This window comes from Corythoichthys intestinalis, chromosome 14 (genome assembly GCF_030265065.1).
Source record: "Corythoichthys intestinalis isolate RoL2023-P3 chromosome 14, ASM3026506v1, whole genome shotgun sequence".
Taxonomy (NCBI): Eukaryota; Metazoa; Chordata; class Actinopteri; order Syngnathiformes; family Syngnathidae; genus Corythoichthys; species Corythoichthys intestinalis.
Window position 1 is genome coordinate 23,972,413 of NC_080408.1, and position 26,033 is coordinate 23,998,445.

The 26,033-nt window shown below is 38.0% G+C and overlaps 1 protein-coding gene across 1 annotated transcript; it reads right to left on the bottom strand.

The window, feature by feature from the left end:
* Nucleotides 1-588: 588 nt before the first annotated feature.
* On the bottom strand, nucleotides 589-23,707 carry ap1g2 (adaptor related protein complex 1 subunit gamma 2). The gene is made up of 23 exons (XM_057858173.1): nucleotides 23,579-23,707; nucleotides 23,371-23,499; nucleotides 22,886-23,088; nucleotides 21,340-21,464; nucleotides 21,058-21,199; nucleotides 17,879-17,975; nucleotides 17,719-17,795; nucleotides 17,367-17,462; nucleotides 15,235-15,315; nucleotides 15,047-15,145; nucleotides 14,899-14,954; nucleotides 12,505-12,618; nucleotides 12,259-12,399; nucleotides 11,870-11,924; nucleotides 10,608-10,730; nucleotides 8,954-9,043; nucleotides 8,746-8,873; nucleotides 7,788-7,892; nucleotides 7,573-7,720; nucleotides 3,502-3,649; nucleotides 3,183-3,334; nucleotides 973-1,071; nucleotides 589-862 (listed from the first exon to the last, which is right to left on the bottom strand). The coding sequence occupies exons 3-23, from the start codon at nucleotides 23,084-23,086 to the stop codon at nucleotides 767-769; spliced, it is 2,373 nt and encodes a 790-aa protein (XP_057714156.1). The 5' UTR covers nucleotides 23,087-23,088; nucleotides 23,371-23,499; nucleotides 23,579-23,707; the 3' UTR covers nucleotides 589-766.
* Between the last annotated feature and the right edge of the window lie 2,326 nt (nucleotides 23,708-26,033).

Sequence of the window (26,033 nt, forward strand, 5' to 3'; positions counted from 1 at the left end):
TGTAATGAGTCACATGACATTTTGGAGGGAAAATGACAAGCAGTACTCAATTTGGACATTTAGGGATTTTGTTGCCAGGGGTTTAGATATTAATGGCTATATTTTGAGGGGAAAATAAACTATTATATAAGCTGCATACAGACTACTTTTCATTGTGTTAAAGTGTCATTTTGTCAGTGTTGTCCCATGAAAAGATATACTTAAATATCTGCAGAAATGCGAGGGGTGTACTCTTTTGTGATGCACTGTATGTGTTCCATTTGCATACTTTGAGCACCTGTCTTTTAAAGCATTTTTTTAAACTGCCTAAATAAAACAGATCGCCATTGTTCAAGAGGATTGCATTATTTATAAAGGATTTCAAATGATGATTGCAACTTCGTAATGAAATACTAAAAAGAGGAAAAAACCTCAAACAAAAGGATGAAAGGCACAAAAGAGTTGTGAATGCGATTTGTAGTCATGGTTTTTTAGAACTTCTGATATTCATAAAAAATATATAGAGGGAATGCTAGAAGACATTCAAATGCGAAAGTAATGGGGAGGTGGGTGAAACATGTAAAATCACGTACAGTATTCAAAACCCTGAAAATTAGGTGACGTTTTATAGATCATTGACAATGGAAAACATCAAAACCTGATATAATGCAATATCAAATTGACCTTGAGGTTGTGTTTCCTAGCAAATCAATATTAGTGTAAACAACCAACTCAGGAATTCATGGAATGGTAGTGTGGAGGTCTGATGGTAGACAACAGGTGCCAATCAGGAAAATCCAGGAAAGGAATCAACTTGGACTGTGTCCTGAATGAAAGATCCCTGGCTTGTGTATGATATCCGTATTCTCATTCTAAGGTTGGCCTGTATGTAAGGAATGAGAATGAATGATTAAGCACCAATGCTACAATTGGTTATGAAGATAATCGTTAATTCGACAAGATTACAACAGGTTGGTCTGTTGTGTGTCTCACCTTACTTGGGTTGTTGAGAAATACCAACTGAGTCACCTGAGATGAGCCCCGTGCCGGAAGAGTGTCTCCACTGGGGGCCTTCATGTGTAAATCGATACTCTGAAACCGTGAAACACACGGATGACCACACTAAACTCGCCGAGTTCACATAATGTCAAACAGTAATACTGTAGGTTCTTATCTAAAGTAGTCGTAGGTCACTCGGCAATACAGCAACACGTTTTACATCATTATTTCATAACTGAGCTTTTGAAAAAGCTCCGCCCCTTTTAGTTAAGAGTTTAATTGAAATTGAAAATAATGTAGTTTTTCTGCTGAGCGTGTATTATCACGAGATAGATTTGTAGATGCTACAATATTTATAATATACTTTTTAAATTTTATTTTTGGAGTGAAACCTTCGAATTTCACAGACAAAAATACTAAGTAAACATCAATTAAAACTAGAAAAAATTAGTCTTGAGTTTTCGTCAACAAAAAGAGTCAAAGACAAACACGTTTTGAAATGACTAAAATATGACCAAGTGTAATATTATCCAAAAGACTTAGACCATGAACGCACCTAAACTGTTAAAAAAAAAAAGTCAAAAACACACACCCGCACACACAATTAAGGCCCAGGAGGTTAAATCTTAAATTATACAGTTTTAAAATGAGCTTGACAGATGTCAATTGAGTTGTAGCATTTTTGTTTTAAACATCCATTGCTGATAATTATCGCTTTTCATGTGCTAATATCACTCAAATATGTACATAATTAATTCAGTTTTGAGTAAAATTATTCTAATTATCTTTTCTTTTTAAAATTTTTAATTAAATAATCACTTTACATATACAAAAAATAGTTAAAAGGGTTGTCGGGCAGGTCGGCTCTACCAATGAGGCGTCCCTTATCATTTTTTCCCCAGGGAGTTGGCAACACTAACCAAAGCATTCTAAGTGATTTATTTTGGAGCAATGCCAGTGCAACATGCTCCAAGTTTAGGCAAAAGGGTTTACAATATGAAGCGGAGGTTTATACTGAGAATACTAAAATATTGTAGAAAGCTATCGAGGCAAAAGTATAGAGGTTCAACACTTAAAGCAAACAAAAGGTTAGGATACTAAGATGTCTGTTCACAATATGTTACGTGAATAAAAAAAGTTAAAGGCGCTTATTAGGACATAATTTTTAATCAAAAAGAAGATGCACGTGCCTAATTTAGATATTCCATAGGCAATCGCTTCAATTTTCGGCATCGGAGCCATTTTGTCTTCTCCCGTGAAGTTTTATGGCAGTTGGCGATCTCAAAACCAATAAATGAATCAATTAGATGATGGGCCACCCGAGAGTTTGACGGCTCATGCTCACTCAACAACGTTGCTCGGAGGTATGATTGATCAATTGCCATTTTTGGGGCAGCGTTTGCTAAAGGTCAGGACTTAAACAAAGCTGGATATTTAATAATGGAAAGCTGTAGTTTCTTGGCAACGAGTTTAATGGGGCTAGTATATGGAGGTTGTCACCTTTTTATTTGCAACTGCCACCTCCGGCCTAAAGTGTAAATGCAGCTCGTGCATGGCCCGCATGCTTTTACGAGCATGGACATAAAGCATCGAGCGTTTGGCTCATGAAAATCAGCACCAGAAACGTAAAAACAGTAGAAAATCTTAAGTGGGTTAGAAAAGTGTTTTTGCTAAGTGGAGACAGCTCGGCTGCCGCAGGGGGACACGTGGACGTGCACAGGCGCGTTATCGGCTACAGTGTTCGACCTGAAGTTTCTCTACAGAAGGTAAGAAAATGGGCATTTTAGGGAAGCCTGAGTTAAAATGTCAAGGGTCTGTGTACTCTAATATTAGAGTATAAAACTAAAAATCCAGTATAGAACATTTAAGGTCCATGTCCTTGGACAACTTTGGCAGACTTGTAGGAAAACAACATGGAGCTAGTGAAGAACCTTACTACGTCTTAACTGTAGAGGTTAATATCACAAAAAAAAACGTCTAACCAGTATGCTTACATATTTTTTGTAATTAATGCGCTAAATTTTTTTACTAGTTCATGACAAACTGGAATTTTAGCACCCCCATGAGGCCTTAAAACACACCTTGATACAAATGCTTGCCCATTATTCTGAAATGTTGGGTGTTCATGGTATAGCTTTTTAATCGGACAACATTTATGTCACATTTGTGTCTGAAGTGATGAATATGATGTAAAAGCAACAAACCTTAGGCACAGCAGCCTGGAGAGCAAAGCTACTGACGTCAGAGTCAGAGGAGTTGCTGCCTCTCAGGGTCACTGTCAGACCGCAGTCGGACTGTTTTTCACAGCTCAGTGTCAAAGTTACACCGTTATTCTCATACACTGTCACTGCAGGGGCTGTAAAAAAAACTGCAACTTGTAAATGTGCAGCAAACCTGAACAAAATATTTTTTTAAATTAATCATCCTGCCACAGAAATTGCATAATTGTTGCTTGATTTTACTTGCAATTTAACAAGGCACCTGTTCTTCCAAATTACCCGACAGTGTGTACAAGACTCAGACCTGGCGTCAGAGGAGTGTGCTCAAAGCCTCCCAACAGATCTAGAAGGTCCCCTCCGGCAAGCTTGGCTGCGTTTATGGGCTGGATGGGTGCTGTGCCGCCCTGAATGGACTTTTCTGAGTCACCAAGCAGGTCCAAAAGATCACACACCTTGAGAAAACCAAACAAGTCCATGCATAATTATTTATTCTGAACCCATATGAATGACCCCCCCCCCCCCCCCAAAAAAAAAAATGTCATTATTTTAACACCAAATATCTCCTTAGTAACTACTTAAGATAGCGCAGTGAAATTGAATGGTCTTAGGGGTTGAACATCTATCTGAACAAATGTTAAATATGTGCTTTGCCTGTGACACAGCACACTTCAAGTTGTTCGTCAAGTTTGCCAAACACGTAGCCTTCCTCTTTATATTTTCGGCACCAGGTCCAAATTTGTTTGCTAATTGGTGACTATCCCCTTAAAAGAATTGGCATTGAATGCACGCTGCACAGACTTGGGTGACTGCATTCAAGCATATACCAAGAAAAAATTACGGTAATTAAAAAAAGACCGTTGCGAGTGAACAGCATTTTTCCATCCACGATGAGAATGTTATAAAATACTAAATATAAAATTTTGATTTTTATATGTTACATTTTGTGAAAATTTGAGGTTATCACAATAAAATTTGCCAAAATGATTGGCCTGCCAAATCTCTTTTTTGGTTAACATATTAAAGGGAACCATGGACAGAAAGACTTGTAGTCCTGAAAAGGTAAATGCTAGTATGAGTTATAATTAGAGACGTCCCGTCATTTTCAAAGTATCGGAATCGGCCCAAAAAAAAATCGGACATGCTTTTTAAAAAAAAAAAAAAATATATATATATATATATTTTTTTTTTTTTTTAAATTAAATTGTTTTCTAATTGTATTTAACGTTACAGACATAATATGTTACACTCATCCAGTCTTTAGGCTTAAGGTAGGGTGATCAAATTTATCCCGTTAATGGCGGTAATTAATTTTCTTTACAATTTTATCACGTTAAAATATTTAATGCAATTAACACATGCGCTGGACAACCCACTCACGCATTGTCGCGTTCAATCTGTAATGGCGCCGTTTTACCTATATATAGAGCTAAAAGGCAGCGTAAAATGAGTAGAGTGAATTTTGGCAGCCTTTGGAGCATTTTTTTAATTGGCTAAAGCCTTACAATCCCCCTCCTTACAATTAGAAATATCGTGGGAAGCAATGTGAGGAAGAAAGGTAGTAATTGATATTTTCTTAACACCCTATGTTATTTTCCAATGCAGAGAAGATATATCAATTGGTACCACTACACACAGTCATGGGTGCACTTCCCATCATGCATTTGGGCACAACAGTTAAATGGCTACAGTATCATTTACTGAAAGCTCAACAAATACACTAGATGGCAATATTTAGTCACAATATACAAAGTCACATTTATCCTTTAAGAATTACAAGTCTTTCTATCCGTGGATCCCTCTCACAGAAAGAATGTTGATAATGTAAATGCCATCTCGAGGATTTATTGTCATAAACAAATACAGTACTTATGTACTGAATGTTGAATGTATATATTTGTCCGAGTTTTATTCATTTTTTTCTTAATGCATTGCCAAAATGTATATGATTGGGAAAAATTATCGGGAATGATTGGAATTGAGCAAAAAAAAAAAAAAAAAGCAATCGGATCGGAAAATATCGAGATCGGCAGATACTCAAACTAAAACGATCGGGAGCAAAAAAACATGATCGGAACAACCCTAGTTATAATAAGTTAATATTCCAACCACTCTAAATGTTTTCGTATTTATAAAATTTGAAAAATTTGTATAACTAGTAGGTCACCATTCTTGTTTACGATGCAATGCGGTGATGTCACTGGGCAGCGCTGCTGTACTTCCACAGTGTCACTCGTTAGCTACTAGGAGTGGGAACCTCTTGGTGCCTCACGATACGATACGCGATACAAAGCTCACGATAACGATGATCTGACGATATGGCGATACAACGATTATCGATACATTGGTCAGGAAATCATTCTAGGATATTCTACAAGCAACTAAAACAGAAAAACACAATTTTCATCCTTCGGCTGTGTGTTTATTACTAGTAGACATTCAATCCATTTGAACTGGGAGGGTGGCAGCGAATGAACATTCGTTCATTTGCTGCCATCCCTCCCACTTCAAACGGATTGAACGTCTATGGCTGTCAGTGGCAGCCAATGCAAGGCAATGAGGTAATTTTGGGCCATTTAAGGTCATTTACTGTTGATTTTCAGTTACTTCCTGTTGATTTTGGGGTATTTTATGGGTCACTTCCTGTTTATTTTGAGTTACTGAACAGGAAGTGACCTGGGAATCACCCAAATGAATTGGCAGTGACTCAAACTCAACAGGAAATGACCTGTAAATGCCCTAAAATGAACAGCAAGTGACCTGCAAATTCCCTGAAAATCGGACAGAATGACTGAACGCTCTGGTTTCGAATGAAAGAACGTTCCCAGTCTAAATGGACTGGGCGTCAAGCACCGTCAATGCAGCCTTAGAGTTAATTGAGACGCTATTATGGTGGAAGATTTTGGTAGCAACTTGTTGGTTCATTTTTATTTATTTATTTATTTTTAGACATTGACACCTTTTGAAAATGATATTTCGATTCTTGGCAGGAGCATATCGATAACCTTTTGGAATACAAAGTATCACGATATATCACCATTTCGATATATTGTCACACCCCCATTAGCTACATAAACATGTCGTCGGTTCTGAACCCGAGCGGAAAAGTGATGAGCAGGACAGCACTATCAATTTCACAAAACGAGCAGCAAAAACAATTAAATGAAAGTCTCCAGCGGGAAACGAACACACGTTTCCCGTGCGACAGCTGAACACTTAGCCCACAGGACTAAGGATACTTCCGTGTGACGTTAGCGTCATGATTTTCTTTATTAAGCAATCGCAACCCACATGCGCTACCTCTCTGTGCAGTAAAACCTGAAAGGATACGGCAATTTAAAAGAAAGTGCGGCTGGCTTGACCACGGAATTAAAAAACATGGCTCACTTCAGACAGCAAGCAGACAACAAGAACATAGGGATTGCGAAAAAGGGTTTTAAAAAACACGATCACAAACCACGCGATCGTGAAAAGGGAGACGATAAAAGTCTCCGTGACAGTAGGTGGGGATCAATTATTAAAAAAAAAAAAAAAAAACACAAGGGAAAACCGCAGTGAGAGGCAGACAAATGAAAAAAAACAAGGCAATTATGCCACTAACAACGAAGGGATATACAAACTGTCAAATGGCAGCAAGTCAATACAAGCCGCCTATGATCGGTTTAAAGACATTGCTGATGAACTGGAATTTGATGCAGGTACGCCGTTGGGAACTCATCCCACTTCTCTATAACAAAACAATCTGACCAGCAGCAGAATCTGACAAAATCATGCCAGTTGTCATACTACAAGTAGCTTCACTTGTTAACTAGCACAGCTTTTCTCCCAGTCCAGGCCAACCGCGTCATCACTCTCAGCGTGCATTGCACACGTAAAACATGGCGCCATCCGTAGGTCAAAACGTGCTAAATATTATAGATTTTTAAATCAACGGGAATAATATATGTGTTTCTAATAACGTATTTTAGTAAAAGAGAACAATTGTGGCTTATTAGAGCCTACAAGTCTAAGTCTGAGGATCCCTTTAAGATTGGCAAGTTTGTCATGATGTAAAACAGTTCCTACTATGGAAATGCAAATGAAAATACACTAATGCAACACAAAGGCAGCCATGTTGGCAAAATTCACTAGTTCAGACTTTAGTCCGAATATTAGTATTATTATTTTTACAAAATTAATGTACAGTGTACAGTATGTTTATCAGAGAAGCTCTTTTAGAGAGCAAATAAAAGCCATCCATCTTGTATAAGGCACCGCAAAAGAATTAATAAATTAGTGCGACTTCACAAAAACACACCAAGTTGTACAGACATTCCAGATGTACCCCAAAACTGTATGGCCATTGGTGTCATATACTGTGAAAGCATCTGAATCATACCTGGTTAGCAGGTTGCTGTGGCACCAAGTCAGGTTTCAGCTTCACCTTGTCCACCTCCATCTCTTTGATGACATCCCCAATCGAGTCCCCATTTGTATGACCTGGTGAGTTCCTCTCAATCACAGGCATTCTCTCCAGCACTGCTGCCCTGTGAACAACATAAACAAATCAGAACATCTGGGAGTATAACTACAGGTGTGCTCATTGTCACAAACCTCATGTGGTCATATTTTTTGAAAAGTGCGTTGTATTCCACCGCCCTCTGCTGGAGCTCCACATCTATACAGCTGCCGTAAATGCTTACAATGCTTCGTATTCGACTAAAAAAAACAAGGAGATGTGGAAATATGTAAATGAATTAAATTGCTTCAAGGGCGTTTTCACATTTTAAATAGTGCTGGTTGTTGTTCTTATATCAAGGAATGCTGGAGTATTTTAAGCATCTGAACCAAGGCACATATTTTACAAATATTGCAGCAGATAACCAAACAAAACATCATAAGACATGAATATACACATAATAATTGTGATATAGTGGTAAAGAATTTATATTATATGCCCGTTACAATATGTCATTGTCATAGATGAGGACATATATATTATTTGTAGTACCTTATTTTTGGACTATAAGTCACACCAGCCAAAAAATGCACAATGAAGATGAAAAAAAAATATGATGTGTAAGTCGCACTGTATAAGTCACATTTTTGCAGGTCAATTTTTTAATTGATTAGAAACCAAGAACAAACATTATAGGTTAACGTAATAATAGTAAAATGGAGAGCAACAGGCTAAATAGGCATCTGTTAACGTAACATTAACAGTTTATCAGATAACTATGTCCTAAAAAACAACATAACAGGCTGTTGGTGGTCAGAGAGGGGGTTAAAAACATATACGGGTTACACTTGTGTATAAGTCGCAGGCCCAGCCAAACTGAAAAAAGGGTGACTTAAAGTCTGGAAAATAAGTTGAATAACTCATTTTTGGACAAATCAAGGTTATTAAGATATAAATGTGAGTAAATTGAGATGAGATAAGTCATGGACAGGAACCCCAAAGTCACCTGCTCAAAATCACAATTCTAATTTGAATAAATGTTAACAGTTAGACCAAAAATGTTGGGATGCCATCTAACTACAATGTAAACTTGGAATGAAATGACTGTCTTACTCGACATTTTCGTTAATGCGGGTGCTCAATTTCATTGTGGCGGTGAGGGCAAAGCCTCTTGTCGCTGGGGTCGACATGTGAGACTGTAGAACTGTTTCCAAAGCATCAAGCACGGTGTCTGCAGTCACCTAATTGGAACAATTAGCAAATGAGAAAAGGATCTGTTTTCCATATATAAAATAACTAATACATAATGTGCACCCTTTACCTCAGTGGGCTCCATCTCCTGACAAACTCCAGTAAGTAGAAGGTCCCCATACTCTCCAATGCACCAGCAAGCCACCTGAACCAGTGGTTGCTGCAGACAGCCATAAAAATGTGTACGACTGTTTATTAGTTTTGATACGTATTAATTGCTGGGTACAACAAAAAAAAAGCTCAGTTACGATCGACTTTGGCTTTGCAGTATTAACAATCTAGGTTTTGTGCTTATATATCCACCTAATTTTTAAAATTTGAACTATTTGAAGTTGTAATAATGTGAATGCAATGAAACTTCGAAGTTGGGCATTTTTGATTTTCAAAGTTTTAATTGTTTTTTCCTGGATTGAATCAAACAATATGGGTAGGTTTCATTTTAGATACAATACTACTACATTTTAATATTTAATGTTTTCTAACATTAAATTTTGAATGAGGGTGCTATTTTATGTCAGGATCAGTTTCTGAATCTACTGCTGACCACTGAAAAGAATTCTACCTTCTAGAGGTGGGAATCTCTGGTCACCTAACGATTTGATTACGATTACGATTCAGAGGCTCCAATTCGATTATAAATTGATTATTGATGTTTTGTAAATTAGTTGCAAAATTGTTAAAAAATCCTCTCAGGCTAAACCAAACTAATATTTCAGTATCAAGTTAACAGTTAAAAACAGTAAACAAAATACTCAAGTCCCCATTCTGTATTAGTGGCTTTAAACTACATTCAATTAATTTAATGATGTGAATCAACCGTTAAAGTTGTTAAAATTGCTTCCGTTATTCCATAATTTCCCTTCTGTCTACTTTCGACATGTCAAAGTTTTAAAACTGTTTCATCATTTAAAGATTGATTCAAGTCAAGATTTTGCCAATTTAGGAGTATTTTAGATAAACAGTTAATTAGGTTCGTTACCACAGAGCCTTCTAGAGAAGTCTACTGCTTTAAGAACGGCAAGTCGGTCATTTCGCATCTAGTTCTCTTTACATGTTCTCACGCCGCCGTCGTCTGTGATTTCGCATCTAGTTCTACATATATGCGATATCTACCGTCGCCGTATGTGGCCGTATGTTTTTAGCTAGCAAATGGGCGTTGTTTGAAGCAGCTGTCAGCCGCAGTCAGGTATTATTGTTTTTTTTTTTTTTTTTTTATATATATCTAGCGCCATGAGTTGAACATGATATTTACTCTCGGTCCATTCCTCATTGTGTCCCGAAGACCGCGCTGACAGTGTTTTAGTTCTGCTTTACCTGCTATAATTCAATAATCGGAATTTGGATGTTTGCGAATCGTTCTCGTATATTCCACGGCCGAATCGCGAATAATCTAAGAATCAGAAGTTTCGCACGCCTCTAGTACCTTATTTTAAAAATAAGAACTGTTAGCTATTTAAGAATAAATGTGATACTATGAATTTAAAAACGTCTTAGGTTTTCATTGTAGTTTTATTTTTTGGATATTGTATACGGTACCAATTACGATATATAATGTCTAGCTACGTCAATTACTTTAATTCTGCATTACCGTAAATAGCATGTACTGATTCTGTCCAAATTTGAGCGAAATGGCTGGCATTGCAATAAGCCAAAGACCCCCCCCCCCCCCCCCCCGTATTATAGCGGTGCTTTGGAGGAGAAAAGAACTCCAGAGAAAACAACACCTGAGAGATGTCAGTGAGCAGCGCCCGATAAAGCTTGTGGACGGTGTAACAGTGAAGCTCAGAAGCGTTGGTGATGAGCAGGATCAGGTTGGGAACAGTTTCATCTCTTACATCCCCTCCAGCCTGGTCGTACACAAACACACAAACAGGTGAGCTTAAAACACACATTCTCAGACACTTTCAATATTCACCAGTGGTGGATGAAGTACTTTTTTTTTTTTTCTAAGTATAGATACAGGGGCAAACAAAAAATTCTTAAGTAAAAGTACAAGTGTATAAGAAAAAAATAGTCAAGTACAAAAGTACTTGCTTTAAAATTTACATGTATTAAGTAAAAAATTTTTTCCCCTGATGCAAAAATGTGATATATATATATAGGCCTTTATTAGGGCTGCAGCTATCGATTATTTTAGTAGTCGATTAATCGATGAACTAGTTAGTTTGAATAATCGAGTAAACGGATGAGGAACATGAAAAATTAAAATACCTGAGCTGAGCCTCAAACAGTATAGGAAAATAAATAAATACGGATCTATGTACAACAAAAGAACAATTGGCTAACTTACATAGCATAACGCCGCTAGCTTAAATGCTATAAAACGCTTTTTTTTTTTAACAATGCTCTTGACAAATGGTTCAGACACATATTCCTACCAAAAAAAAAAAAAAAAAAAAAAAAAAAAAAACGGCTAAATATACATATAAACTAAATAACGAATGCATTAAAAAAACATTAGCTCAAACAAAAACGTATGTGCGTCTTAACATGGAGCAGCTGGATTCAACCATGTGAAATGAGGCAGACTAGAGGGCAGTGTGTCCACCCAAATCAATAAAACTAAATACAAAAACTTTCAAAATTGACCTTTATAACACCACTTTAATTAAACGAATACTTGAAGCAGCAAAATTTAATTCGAATCTTTTTTTCTAATCGAATACTCGACTTAATCGATTAATCGTTGCAGCACTTACTGTATATACTTTATACATATATACATTATATATTGTATATATATATGGTCTGAGCCAATATTCAAAGAAAAAAACTGAAAATTCATTGACAACTCAATTTTATTTAAAACTGTGCCGAATGGAAAAAAAACAATAGATGTTATAAAGTCCCTCCCTTCCATATGATAATTTCAATTGCATTATTTAGTCAAATTCAGTGGTTGTTATACTAATTGCTCATCTTAAAGTCATGACATAAATTTACCATGTAAAGACAACATTGTGTGTGACAGTGCAACAGTATTTACCGTGGTGAGGACATGCAGAATTGTGTCAATGTGCCAGCGCTGGGAGGGTGCATACCTGACAGACACACACAATGGTGCTTTAGACCAGGTCACAAACACATAGAAATCCATCTGTGTCTTTACGGCCGTACACAAATCCGTTTCTATCTTTACGCGGCCGTTAACACACACACAGAAGTGACTAAGTGAAACTGCGGCGACATCGTCACACTGCCAGTGACAGTACCGTCTTTGAGAGTAGACAGCCACACAGTGAGACGTGTGCCACACAATCTCAGTAAAGCAATCCCTACTTGCGATAAAGAAGGAACGAATGTGATCGCGAGCAATTGTGAAGCTCTGCATGCCTTCTTGCGTAACAGCATGTAATGCATGCGTGATTGACTCACTTCTCTGCAGCATGGAAAATGCCGCTAGCAGCTTCTGCTTTGAGGTCAGGGGGGCAAGAGCAGAGAAACACAAGCAACTCCTTCATCATGGAGCGAATGTTGCTGGCAGACACCAATGCTAAGGAGAGATCTAACGCACGGCTGGAAAAAAATGGAAATCGCCCTGGATGTTAGCTCATGTTTTAAACGGTTTCATTTTTATGGAAAACAAGATAATGTACTGAAAAAAAGCAAGTAGTAAGTTACCGTTTGACTGAAGCATCCGGGTCCTTCAGGCAGTCCACAATAGTTCCTCTATGACGCTGCACTGCTATGTTGTCTGTACTTACAATCTTTTGTAGAGAGGTCATGGCAATGTATCTGGCCAAAGACACAACAAAAATCATCAGGTGTATCAAAACACACCTAGGAATGTTTCTGCCTCACAGAGGAAGGATGAGTCCAATAATACAGCCAATATTCGAGTTAAGGTTAATATTTCATTTTAGACTTTCTCTTTGCATACACAAGCCGTACAGAGTTATAAATCAAACAAAATTCCTTTCGTACAGCAGTGTCATCACGTACAGAGAACATGATGAAGCGTCATTTCCGCATGCCGCCCAATCCTGGAACTCGTAACTTTTCTCCCGTTTTGTTGTAAAACTTGCTATTCGGGTACTTTCTACTGCCAATAATGGAATAAATGTACAAGTAATCCACTACACAAATGACGTCAAGAGATTTCTCCTTATCACAAAAGCGTTTTGCATTTTTTTTTGCCATGTATTAGACAGCAACAACTGCTACCTATACTCAAAAGACAACGATTCTTTATGAATGAAACATGCACAGAAGCTCCTTTCAAAGTGGGTTCACATGGTCAGATAGGAAGTAACCAGGATTTTTTAAAAAACAAAAAAACTAAGCATTTTTGTTTTTTAACGTGTTTACATGGCTTTGAATAACCAGGTAAACAATAAACAAATGTACATGCAATAAACAGAATTTTCTTCAATTATAACTTATTAGGCAATAAATACCTTGATTTGGCCAAATTTAGGCCAAACTGGGTTGAATTTGGCCCCGGGAACAAAAACGAATTAGACAAGCATAAACACATAAGCAATAAAGGTGTGTTATCCAGTGATACAAGGGTCACTGGTTCTATTCCAACTTCCAACCACTGTTAAAGTGTCGTTGGGCAAGATACAGAACCCTAATTAGGTGGGTGAATGTGAGCCTGAAAAGCAGTTTGGTCATTGCAATTAGGGGTGTGACAAAATATCGAAATGGTGATATATCATGATACTTTGTATCCCAAAAGGTTATCGATATGCTCCTGTCAAGAATTGAGATATCGTTTTAAAAATGTGTCAATTGAAAAAAAAAAAGGCTGCCATCGGCCGTGCTCGATGCCCAATCCATTTAAACTGGGAACGTTCGTTCATTCAAAACCACAGCATTCATAGTTATTCGGTCCGATTTTCGGGGCATTTACAGGTCACTTTCTGTTCATTTAAGGGCATTTACAGGTCATTTCCTGTTGAGTTTGAGTCACTGCATATTCTTCCGGGTGATTCCCAGGTCACTTGCTGTTTATTTTGCGTTACAGAACAGGAAGTGACCCATAAAATACCCCAAAATCAACAGGAAGTAACTGAAAATCAACAGGTAAATGACCTTAAATGGCCCAAAATTACTCATTGCCTGGCATTGGCTGCCACTGACGGCCATAGGTGTTCAATCCATTTGAAGTGGGAGGGATGGCAGCGAATGAACAAATGTTCATTCGCTGCCACCCTCCCAGTTCATATGGATGGGACGTCTACTCGTGATAAACTCATTCCAATTCACAGCAGAAGCTTGTTTGTCTGTTTATTAGTTTTTTGAAGAATATCCAAGAATGATTTCCTGACCAATGTATCGATAATCGTTGTATCGCTATATCGTCAGATCATTGTTATCGTGAGCTTTGTATTGCAAATCGTATCGTGAGGTACCAAGAGTTTCCCACTCCTAATTGCAATGGTGGACTGTAGTTAACATCCATTAACCATTGGCTTCGGACCTACATCATATTAAAGTTATAGCTCTTTTGTTGGAATGAAAAATTCTAGCTTTGGGGGTAACAGAAGCTACATACTACAGCTTTTACACCAATTACAATTTAGTGAATTTCTTCTGTAGTTAATTAAATATATAACTATCCATCTATTTCATTCCGGTAAAACAATATCGACTGCCAAACTTTAAACCTTAACACCTAAGCTGTTTCTCATATGATTAAAACTAAAAAAAAACAGTCACATCATCATCAGAAAGTGATAAAAGTCCCTGGAGGTAAAAACGAGACGAGCCTTTGTACTGACCTCATGTCCCTTACAGATAAGATTTGGGGAAAATATTACTATAACGAACCCCGGAGGAACAATTGATGAGCCTTCACTCTGCCAAGCAGACAGAAAGTGACCTTCTAGTGTGCCTCCAGAGATAATGTACCAGAGCAAAGTGAAGAGATAGCTTAGACTGATGACAACCTGTCAAGACGTTGCCATTGGCCTTGAGGAATGAAAATGCACAGAGAACGAAAGAGAGGCTAGGAGAAGAGATGAAGATCAGAAATAGGAATTTAGGGTTGAAAGCCATTAAACTACTGACCGAATGTTCCTGTCATTATTCAGCAGGAAGCGACCCAGGATATTCACGGCCAGGATCTGAGAAAATAATGGTAAATTTAGTCATTCATATGATTTGAAATCAGACTAAATGCTCAGTATTGCAGATGAACAACACTCAATTAACTCACCCTGAGGCCACTTTCTGACTTGATGTCCAGCACAGTGAGAACAGTTTCATACAGGACAGCATTGCCAACAGTCTTAGTGCTATCTGTGTTGGTAGCTACCTATACAACAGCAGTCAGAGCACCCAACACAAAATCATTGATTAGACTCACTGGTGTAAACAAAGTTATACAGTTAATATGAATCAAACCTGAGCTAGTAGATCATTCATGGTGTCGCTTGCTGTTTCATTGTTGCGACCAAGAATTCTGAGCAGTCTCAAAATGCGAACCTACAAATGGAGGACACTCGGGTTTTTAAATGTTTCAAGAGGGGGAAAATGTATGTTGGTCAGGAATGTCAAAGCAAGTTTTATATGGATGTATCCAGAGAGGTAAGCACGAGAATTATCTGCAAATCAGATGTGATATGGGAAAATACCACAAAACAAAACTAAAAAGCTTAAATTTCCCATCAGATGTTCTCTTCATAGTTCAAAGAAGATAAGGATCAAATGACACCATCTCTTAAGCAAATGTGTAACGCAAAAGAATTATCGCATAGTATGACAGGTTCTGCAAGTAGTATTCCAGTATTCCAGTAGTCCAACTAAAACGAGTTTTGCTGCAATTCCGAATTTGAATTTGCTGGTGATTAGCAATGCAGGAGGGTTAATAGTACAGGTGAGGAGAAGAGTGGCGTACAGGACAAGCAAGACACACCTCTTTCAGGCTGCATGAGGTCTTCTCAGTTGTTCTTAGATTAGACTGCAATTTTTAAATCCCATTGTGCGGATATTAATTGTCACAGCAGCGGAAGTAAGTACAGTATTAGTGTCTCGTTTTTTTCACTGATATTTTTGAAAATGACATCTTCAAATCATGTTAACAAGCAACCCTATACACTTCAACAAGCCAATGATACGATGATAGTTTAAAGTTAAACTGTACTTCGATTAGTGGTGGGCGACACTACGAGATATGATAGGAAATTAAGGGATGGGAATCTTTGGGGACCTAACGATTCGATTATGATTCAGAAGCTACGATTCGATTATAAATCGAGTATTGATGCACCCCCCCCTCCCCCCACGCTATTAGCTGCTTTTAATGTTTCATACATTAGTTACCAAAATTGTACAAAAATCCTCTCAGGCTTAAATAAACAACTATTTCAGTAGCAAGTTAACAGTTCAAAATGGTAAATAAAATACTCAAGTCCCCATTCTGTATCAGCAGCTTTACACTACATTCAATTAATTTAATGATGTGAATCAACCGTTAAAGTTGGTAAAATTGCTGCCGTTATTCGATCATTTCTCTTCTGTCTACTTTCAGCACGTGAAAGTCTTAAAACTGTTTCATCGTTGAAAGATTTAAAGATAGATTCAAGTCAAGATTTTGCCGATTTAGGAGTATTTTAGATAAAAAGTTAATTAGTTACGCTTCGAAGTTTTGCTATAACAGCCTTCCAGGGAAATCTCATGCTTTAAGATGGCGGCTGTTTACTAATGCCGGCAAGTCTGTCATTTCGCATCTAGTTTTCTATACATGTGCTGATAGGCTGACATGTCTGTCATTTCGCATCTAGTTCTTTATATATGTGATATCTACCGTAGCATTATGTGGCCGTAGTTCGTAGCGGCTGTCGGCAGCAGTCAGGTATTATTGGAGTTTTTTTATCTAGTGGCATGAGTTGAGCCAGAGCTGTGAGTTGACCCGGGTAATGACAAGCATGATGTTTACTCTCGGCGCTTTCCTCATTGCGTCCCAAAGACCGCACTGACTGTGTTGTTAGTTCTGCTTTACTTGGCATATTTCAATAAACAGAATTTGGATGTTTGTGAATCGTTCTCGAATCTTCCATGGCCAAACTGCGAATAATCTAAGAAACAGAAATTTTGTACACCTCTAATAAGAAAACAATAGCACAAGCTGTGTCGTCACACTTTCCATCTAATGTCATAGTTGTTATATACTGACTATTTACTGTTAGTCAGTGCTGTGTGTCACAATTATAAATGATTACAGTCCCGCAGAACAGCTTCCGGATGTCTCTGCATGGGCAAACAAGGGAGTAATAAATCACCACACAACACAAATGTATGGTACTAAAGTTGTTTTTTGGTGCATAAAACTGTTAAGGTTTCTAATTGACCAGGCTGTGACTTGTGAGTATTAAACAAACACGAGTGTGCTACAGAGCACTATAGGCTGAACTGGAGCCAACTGCAGAGGAGGAGATTGCTCTGATTTTTAAAATGTATTTGCTAGATTTAAATTTTTATTAGTCCAGTTAATAGTTTTCAACTATGTTGCAATTAGCTGTATTAGAGTAGACAACCTGTAGGAAAGGGTCACTGATCCCTGCCACGTCATGCTCTGGAGAATAACCGGAAGTGACCAAGCCTTTCATAATGCGAACCAGATCTGGAACTGCCTGTAATAAACACAAACAATTTCTAAGTAGACATGCTAAACTGTGCCAGTCAAGTTTCTGCATTATCAACTACAATATTATGTTCAGTTAGTGCCTGTAGATGTTGTGAGAGCATTTCACTGTATAAACAAGGAAATGCGAAGTGCTGCAGGACAGTCAGCAAATACTGCAAGGTTCTTATGAATGGTTAATGGGTTTTGGTTAGTATTTTAAGTGAACTTCTTTTGTAAATTTGCTGTGTGTGTATCTTTTGTACCTTTCTGAAGCGCTCCAGTGTCTCTGGATTACACTCACAGAGTACAGTGATGAGCACCACAGCACCATGGAGTACACCTTAACACAAGTAGAACCAAAACCTTCAATACAACCCAACCCAAGAAATGATTGTCTCAAACAGTTGGAGAAGGTAAACTGACCGTGGTGCTTTTCAGACAGGAGTGAGCGAGCTGTTGGGGCAAAAAGCTCCCCAAGATCTGGAACTTTTCTAACAATGTGTATGGCACACAGTGCAGCCTGGGTAAACATAATAAGTGCATTCGCAACAATATGACAACAATTTTTCAAAATTCACATTCCCAAAGTTGCAAGCTATTTCAATCTGTGAAAAATTGTGGGTTTGCCGTTTGTGTATTAGCTCTTAGGCGATGGGTACAGTAGTACAATATTGCATACTTAGTCACATATAATCATGTCATGTGTTTTAATTGTGTCAGATATTCAGGTATACTTTCTTTTATCACTTTACCAGATTAAAATGTGACGTAAAACACCCATAAAAGATTTAGGATTTAAAAACTCTGGAAAGATTCATTCTATACAGTCGTATGAAAAAATATCTGAACCTTTTGAAATTTTTCACATATCTGCATAAAATCACCATCAAATGTGATCTGATCTTTGTTAAAATCACACAGCTAAAAAAAAACTGTTTTAACTGAACCACCCAAACATTTATAGGTTTTCATATTTTAATGAGGATAGTATGCAAACAACGACAGCAGAGGGAAACGTTAATAGTGAATCATCACATTTAATATTTTGTGCCCCCCCCCCCCCCCCCCCCTTTGGCAGCAATAACTTCAACCAGACGCTTCCTGTAGCTGCAGATCAGTCTGGCACATCGATCAGAACTAATCTTGGCCCATTCTTCTCTACAAAACTGCTGTAGTTCAGTCAGACTCCTGGTATGTCTGGCATGAGTCGCTCTCTTTAGGTCATGCCACAGCATCTAAACGGGGTTCAAGTCTGGACTTTGAAATCGCCACTCCAGAACGTGTATTTTGTTCTTCTGTAACCATTCTGAAGTTGATTTATTGCTGTGTTCTGGATTATTGTTTTGTTGCAGCATCCATCCTCTTTTTAGCTTCAACTGTCTGACAGACAGCCTCAGGTTTTCCTGCAAACCATCCTGATAAACTTTTGAATTCATTCTTCCATTAATGATCGCAAGTTGTCCAGGCCCTGAGGTAGCAAAACAGCCCCAAATCATGATGCTCCCTTCACCATGCTTCACGGTGGTGATGAGGTGTTGATGTTGGTGAGTTGTTCCATTTTTCCTCCACACATGAAGTTGTGTGTTGCTTCTCAAGACATTTCTCACCAAGTGTGTGTTTTATAGTGGGTTAGGCAGCTTTAAACCACTCATCAGTGATTGGGCACATACCTAACTTAAAATGTTTGGTAAAATTTAGTTTCAATTGCTCTTTAAGTCTCCTTAGGAAGAGGGTTCACTTACTTATTTTTCCCCCCTTCTGTCATTGTTTGCATGCTATCCTCATTAAAATATGAAAACCTATAAATGTTTGGATGGTTTTAGTGCAGTACTTCTCAAATGGTGGGGCGCGCCCCCCCAGGGGGGCGCAGAGCGATGCCAGGGGGGGCGCGAGTGACCTCGGGGAACATGCTTTTTTTTTTTTTTTGCCGTACTAGAATAAAGTGTACTTGCACATCCACTCCGTGGGTGGCAGTGGCGCTCTCATTTTCAAAGTGCGTGCAGTATTTTTGAAGTAAGCAAGAGCACACGGAAGAGACTCATGCAGAGCTGGACTCACGCAGCGACCCACTGTCTTTCTCACGTGTCCGGCCGAGAAGTGCCGTTTTCGGCTTGGGATCGTCACGACCACCGCCCTCACCTACGGTTCTCCCTCGGCCGCCGAGAATGCGCTTTTTTCGGGCCGTTTGCCTTTGACTTTTAATATAGTGGGAAATGAGGAAAGACCACTGTTTACTGAGTCTAAAAATGATTATAGCGGAGAAGCCAAATCAGTTAAGACGCCACTTAAAGACATTAGACCTCAATCTCATTGATATGCCGCTTGATTGTTTTTCAGCGAAAATGTGCCGAATATTGCCAATTGTCACAATCGTCCCGCTTTGTCAGTGTTATATCAGTAAACCAGTGAGCACTGTGGTGAATCAGCGAAAATAAAAACTTTCCTTCTGTCCAGAGACCTTTTTCCCCCCTTCTATTCAGTTTTGTTTTTTTTCGGTCAAATTTTTTGGCATGTTGTCCTGAAGAGTAAATGTTTCTAATCAATTTGAATTTGTTATTATTTACTGATTTTATTACATTTTATTTTTCAGTATCAAATGGTCAAAAATGTACCTTGAGGTTATTTTTACAGTTTGGATGTGACTTTTTTTTTTTTTTTAACTTCAGGCAAATTGATGCGCATTGTCTTTTCTGTTACAAGCAACACAATGTTAAAAAAGTTATACTTTATTATAAGTTGATCTATGTTACTTTTTTTCTTTAATTGAAAAAAAAGGACACAATGTTAGGCTGAGGCGTACTTATAATAGTAATATAGACGAATGATACTATTTACAGTGGCGGCAGAGAGTTGGGGGGGCGCGAAACATTTACGTCTTCCTTGGGGGGGCGTAACAGAAAATAATTGAGAAGCACTGTTTTAGTGAAAGCAGACACTGTATTTTCATCTGTGGGATTTTGAAAAAGATCAGATCACATTTGATGGATATTTCATGCAGAAATGTGACAAATTCCTAAAGGTTCAGATACTTTTTCATACCACTGTATGAATGCTTTCTCCTGGATTGAGTTTGACTTCCTGATTCTACTACACAATGGATAAAATTGTTGGTACCCCTCTGTTCATGATAGAAAAAACTCAATGGTCATTGAAACCTCTCGAAAGTAACAATAAAAAAATAATATCAGCTGTTTTTATTCATTGATTTAAATCAGTTTAAACAATAATGTAAACGTAAAGGCTGAATTAGATTAATTCTCAGGAAAATATTGTTGTTCTTTTATTTGTGGTGTGTCATGGCTCAGTGGTAGAGTAGTTGTTCCTCAACCCAGAGGCTGTAGTTTCCATTCCGCAAGATACGGAACCGCACGTTGCTCCTGATGCTGGGTCATCAGTAGGTAAATGAGCATATAGTGTCAAAGCACTTTGAGTGCCTTGACGGTGGAAAGGCGCTATACAAGTGAAAGTCCATTTACCATGAAGTTTCACATGATTGCAATGACCATTTCTTTCATAAAGACTGGTACTAACAAATTTTTAACATGAGTGTAAATAATGGAAAGGAGAAAAATGTTTTAGATGTAAATAATGGGACGGATTACCTTCTTCTTAATATAAGAATTTGAGGCTCGAAGCAGCCTGTCTATCTCCGGAGCAAGATCTTTGCACATCTCAGTTGAGCCAATACAAGCGAGTGTGCATAGCGCCAGGGACTGCACATACTGGCTACTGTGACACAGGTCACTGAAAGGCAAGAACAAAAAGGAATACTGTTATTCTAGGATGATTACATTTTTCAAAACATCTTGGTATTTATGTTTGCAACCGAACTTAGCTTCCAGGAATACATAAATAACTGAAGTAAATTCGCATGGGTTACTTACTTCTTTATGGAATTTGTGATGAGCAAACTGGCATCCTGCTTCTCATCCAGAAGCATCATGGCTCCCAGGTATCCTACACGCTTTTCACTGTAGCGAGGGCTTGCTATCATTCGAACACATTCCATCTGACCGGCAGGATAAAAGTCAAGTACTGTATATGAAAGTGCATCTCTCTTCAAAGCGCAATCCAAGCAGACATCAGGCATAGCGCCAAAACACCAGGGTTGGAACCAGAGCAGACTCAATGGCCTTGTTGCTGGATCTCTTCTATATCGCCTTTGACATTTGTTGTGCTCTTGAAAATACTGTGGTTAATAGATTCTTAATCATTTGTCCATGGCTGCCTTGGATTTTTTATTTTTCTGGCATGCGATCCGTTTTTTTTTGTTTTTGTTTTTTAAATCTGCAGGTATTTTGACCCTTTTCACTTTCACATGAATAATAACCATTCTCGCAGTCGGACATCCGGGCATAAATGACGTCACCAGCCACAACAAAGCGTCGCCATATTGAAATGGGGGTAAAACACGAGTCACAAGCAGTTGCTCTTTCTTGCGTTGTAGTACAAACGCGTCTTATTTGCGGTCTTTTTTTCTGTCGGAATAACTAAAAGTTGCCGTTATGCGGGTTGTAACACAAGGAAGAGTTCGGCGCCGCATTTGAAGTTCTTCATTCTTCCTTGTGAGAAGAAAATGACAAGCAAATGGCTGAAAGCAATCAATCGAGGAACAGTACAAGAAGACGGTTCCGTGGACCATTGTCGCCAGTGGGAACCTAAATCCAGGCACATTTACGTTTGCAGCCGACATTTTGTTACTGGTGAGTAAACTTTAATCGATGTTTTGTGCCAATTAGCTGCTAGGATTCAATAGACTAAGCAGTGGTTATTATTATCTTAACCGACAACTCGCAAAGCGTTATTTTTCTTTTGCCGTGAACTGCTATGATCGGTTAATCGGTATATTATTGGCCTGGTGGGAAATAGTTATTTTGCCGTGACGTGTTCACGGCTAAATAACGCATGGAGGCGAATTACCGGTTAGGGCAGAAATAATCACTCCATATATACTACCAGTTTTCTTAGTTCCACACAGTACATATTCCACGTAATTGATAAAGGTCAACTTACTGGGTGACTTTATGAGGTAGTTGTAGATGTTTCCGAACTCCACTGCAGGCAATTCCTTTGGACTGTTTATCCAGCTATCAGCTGCGACTTTGTATGGGCAGATTTGCAGGCCAATACACGCTAATTTTAAATTGTATCGACTCCTCGCGTCTGTCGGCAGTTACTCGTGATAATAAGTCATGTTTAAGACATTTCATGGAAAAAAAAGACGCAAAACACAGCTGAAATATATGAATTTCAGACGTTTGTCTACGGATGTTTACCTGTGTGTGCCCCCATCTCAAAATGGCAACACGTTGCTATGTCAGATGACGTCATCGTGACATCACGCCAAATGCGAGAATAGTGAAGTGAAGCAGATCTGCCCTGCTGTTTTCTTATCACATTCAACTCTATGAAGAACCCAAAACATCTCACCTGACCAAAATGTGCAGGGTAGCCAAGCATGTGCACATAGAGAAGCTTGGCCAGGTTGTGAGATCGGCCATCATTGTCAGATTGTCTGAATTGTGCTCGGATGGCAGCGCATTCTCTTTGGATGACACCTCGCTCCTCACACTGAGTCCTGGCTGACCTAATGGCCCGTATCATCTCTTGCAGTGGTATTGATGGGGACATTGCTATGTGTGCGGATGTGGAGGAAGTAAAAGAAATATGTTACAAAATATAATTCTGGTTCTGAAAAGAATCATAACACATGTGAACTCTGCTATCGATACCAACTTAAAATGTACATGCAAATACATAACGACACATTAGACACACTTTTTACTCGTACTTTAACGCTGATCTGGCGCAACACATTAGCATATGTATGATAGTTGGCGGTACTAAGCATTCATTAAGTTACTTTCGACCCTGCAAAAAATTAACATACAAAAAAAGAGTTATTTTGACACTACCTTTGCCGACGAGACAGGTCACCCAGGCAGTGTAGCCGGTGGCTAACCTTTAGGCTAACCGTGAAATAGATGTCAACCTCAAGCGCTTGACAGGTATGTGTGACAGTCTACTTGTGTGGAAGGTTACAGCTGAAATATAAAGACACCATACTGAAAAATTTCGAAGACTATACACTTAACAACCTTTTAGAGAGAGAGAAACTCATACATATGCGTCGTCCCCCTGCTGACGCCAGTGTTGGTGCTGTCCTAGTAAAGAGTTCATCACTTCATGCCAGCGGTGAGCCATTTCATTGCAATATCTTTCACAATAAGATTACTTTCAAATACGGTTCTTAACTGTTCGATTGGTACACACGTCGTTTCATATCATACATTAAATAAGTATTTGAAAAGCACAAATCCTCAGTTCATATACTCAAAATATGATCAAATATAATTTAAAGATTTAACTTGCTTTTATTTTGGCTATCATATATCCCATTTATCCCACTGCCTTTTCTATGACTTCCGCAAAATCCGCGAGTCTCGTGTTTACATAAATATCACATATGTAGAACAAGATTCGAAACCGCTTTGTGAGCCAATCAGGACCAGTGTCATTACTTTCCGGCCATTTTGTGTCAGTGCAAATTCATTCATTGAACATTACATATTCAATGAAGCGAGTAAGGAGGAAATATTATCTTATTGAGATATGTTTTTTTCTTACTTTTATTGTCGTATTTTCATTAAAAAAAAGAACAACAAATTTCTTTTTTTAATATTAAAAATATTTTTTTGGGGAAAAAGAACAGTAAACATTTACATTTAAAAAAATGTTTTAAAATCTGCTTTTTATTAAAAAAAAAAAAAAAAAAAAAAAAAAAACAACAACGATGATTTAAGTTATTAAATCAGTTAAAATGGACCGGGCGTATATCGCCTTCAAAGGCATTGAAACATAATTTACAGATTCTATGCTAATTTATAATTTAAAAAATCAGAGACACTGTACTAACTGTGACCTCTAGTGGACAAAGCGTGTACTTACCACAAAGTATACTTTAATACTGGATACGTATTCAATTTGTCCTACAACATAGGCACACAGCCATATCAACTATGACTGTAGTTTTCTTACAGGCAGTCAGCTTCAAAATTGTGAATGGACTGGCACCAACAAAAGTTCCAGTATCATAAACTTGTCTAATCCAGATTCCTGATTAATTACTGAATATCATTCTTATCCCAAAGGCCTTCAAATCGTAACTCAAGTCGTAGTTGTAGGTGTTTTTCATCTTGTAGACACTTAAGTTTCTCAGTTATTCGTGAACCAATCAGCTAGAAACTTGTAGCTATATAGCATGGGCATTTGTTTCAGGGCTGATTGGTTGATTGACTTAAAATTTTTTTTTTTTTTTACTCTTTTATTATTTTTTTTCAGTTTTGTGGAGGATGACTTTGGTTAAGATTCCTGTATGTAAGAGCCATATCCTTTGAGCAGTTTCTTACAGTTTAGTCAGACATTTGACTCTGGCTCCCATTTTTACCTCATTTGCCATTATAAAAGCTCGCGAATTTGCAAAAATTTTTAAAGTGTAGTTTTCCCCCCCAAAATATTTCTCCTTTTTAGTTAGTGAGTCCATGTTTTTCCTCTGTGAACTGAGTCCACTACTGTACTCACTATACACGAAGACTGCAGCCCCACATCACCACTTGCTGCTAATCAGTTATTGACTTTATTCCCAATCTGTGTAAACTGTAACCTGTGTTTTTTATTTTATTTATTTATTTTTTATAGTAGTCTTATAATTGGACTTTTGGGTTTGTTCTGTGTGGTTCAAGTAATGGAGAAGCTTTAAATCTCATGGTACTATTCTATTCTATTTGAAAATAGTCACTGACGACAGCAAGTTCAAAATGAACGATGATTGCCCGGCTCGCTCTATAAATGTCTCATCAGCTCAGAGACATTAAAAGCCCAACCTCAGAGCGTGCATGCCCACTACAGGCTAACTTAGAACCTACAGGCAATAATAAGTCCGTAATTAATCAATGTAATTAATTAGCCCTAAGACAAAAAAACAAATCTTTGAGGATGGATGCATATCAAACCCTTAAAAATATCGACCAAATTTCATTCTGATTGAGCCAGGAACAACGGAGGAGTAGCAATTTTAGTATGTGTCCTCCACAAGAAGAACAAGAACAAAGCAAGCGAGTTTTTGAGACCTCCCTCTGGGCGGTCTAAAAATTGTTTTGACTTTTTTCCCCCTCCAAAATTACACATATTCACCCTGATCATGATTCCATCATTTTAGCCAACAGTTCAGTGTGAAATTATTTTTAGCTTTTCAAACGTACTGTATTTGAATGCATTCAGAAAAAAAGACTAAACTTACTTTACAGGGTTTTTAACAAATATTGCATGGAGTTGTGATATAGGTATTCGCTTTGAGAGGATATTTCAATGCCCCAGTTGCCTAAAATGCATCATTAGTAAACTCAGCTTGGGGATCACTTTCATGTGCACTTTGTAACTGAACTACTTACAGTAGACGTAGCACAGTAGACCATTATAAAGAGGCAAAGCTTGAGAGTGGCTATTACTTTCAGTACCTTGGGGATTTGGTTTAATTAATCCACCCAGAATGACTTTCAATTCTCAGTGCAAATCATTA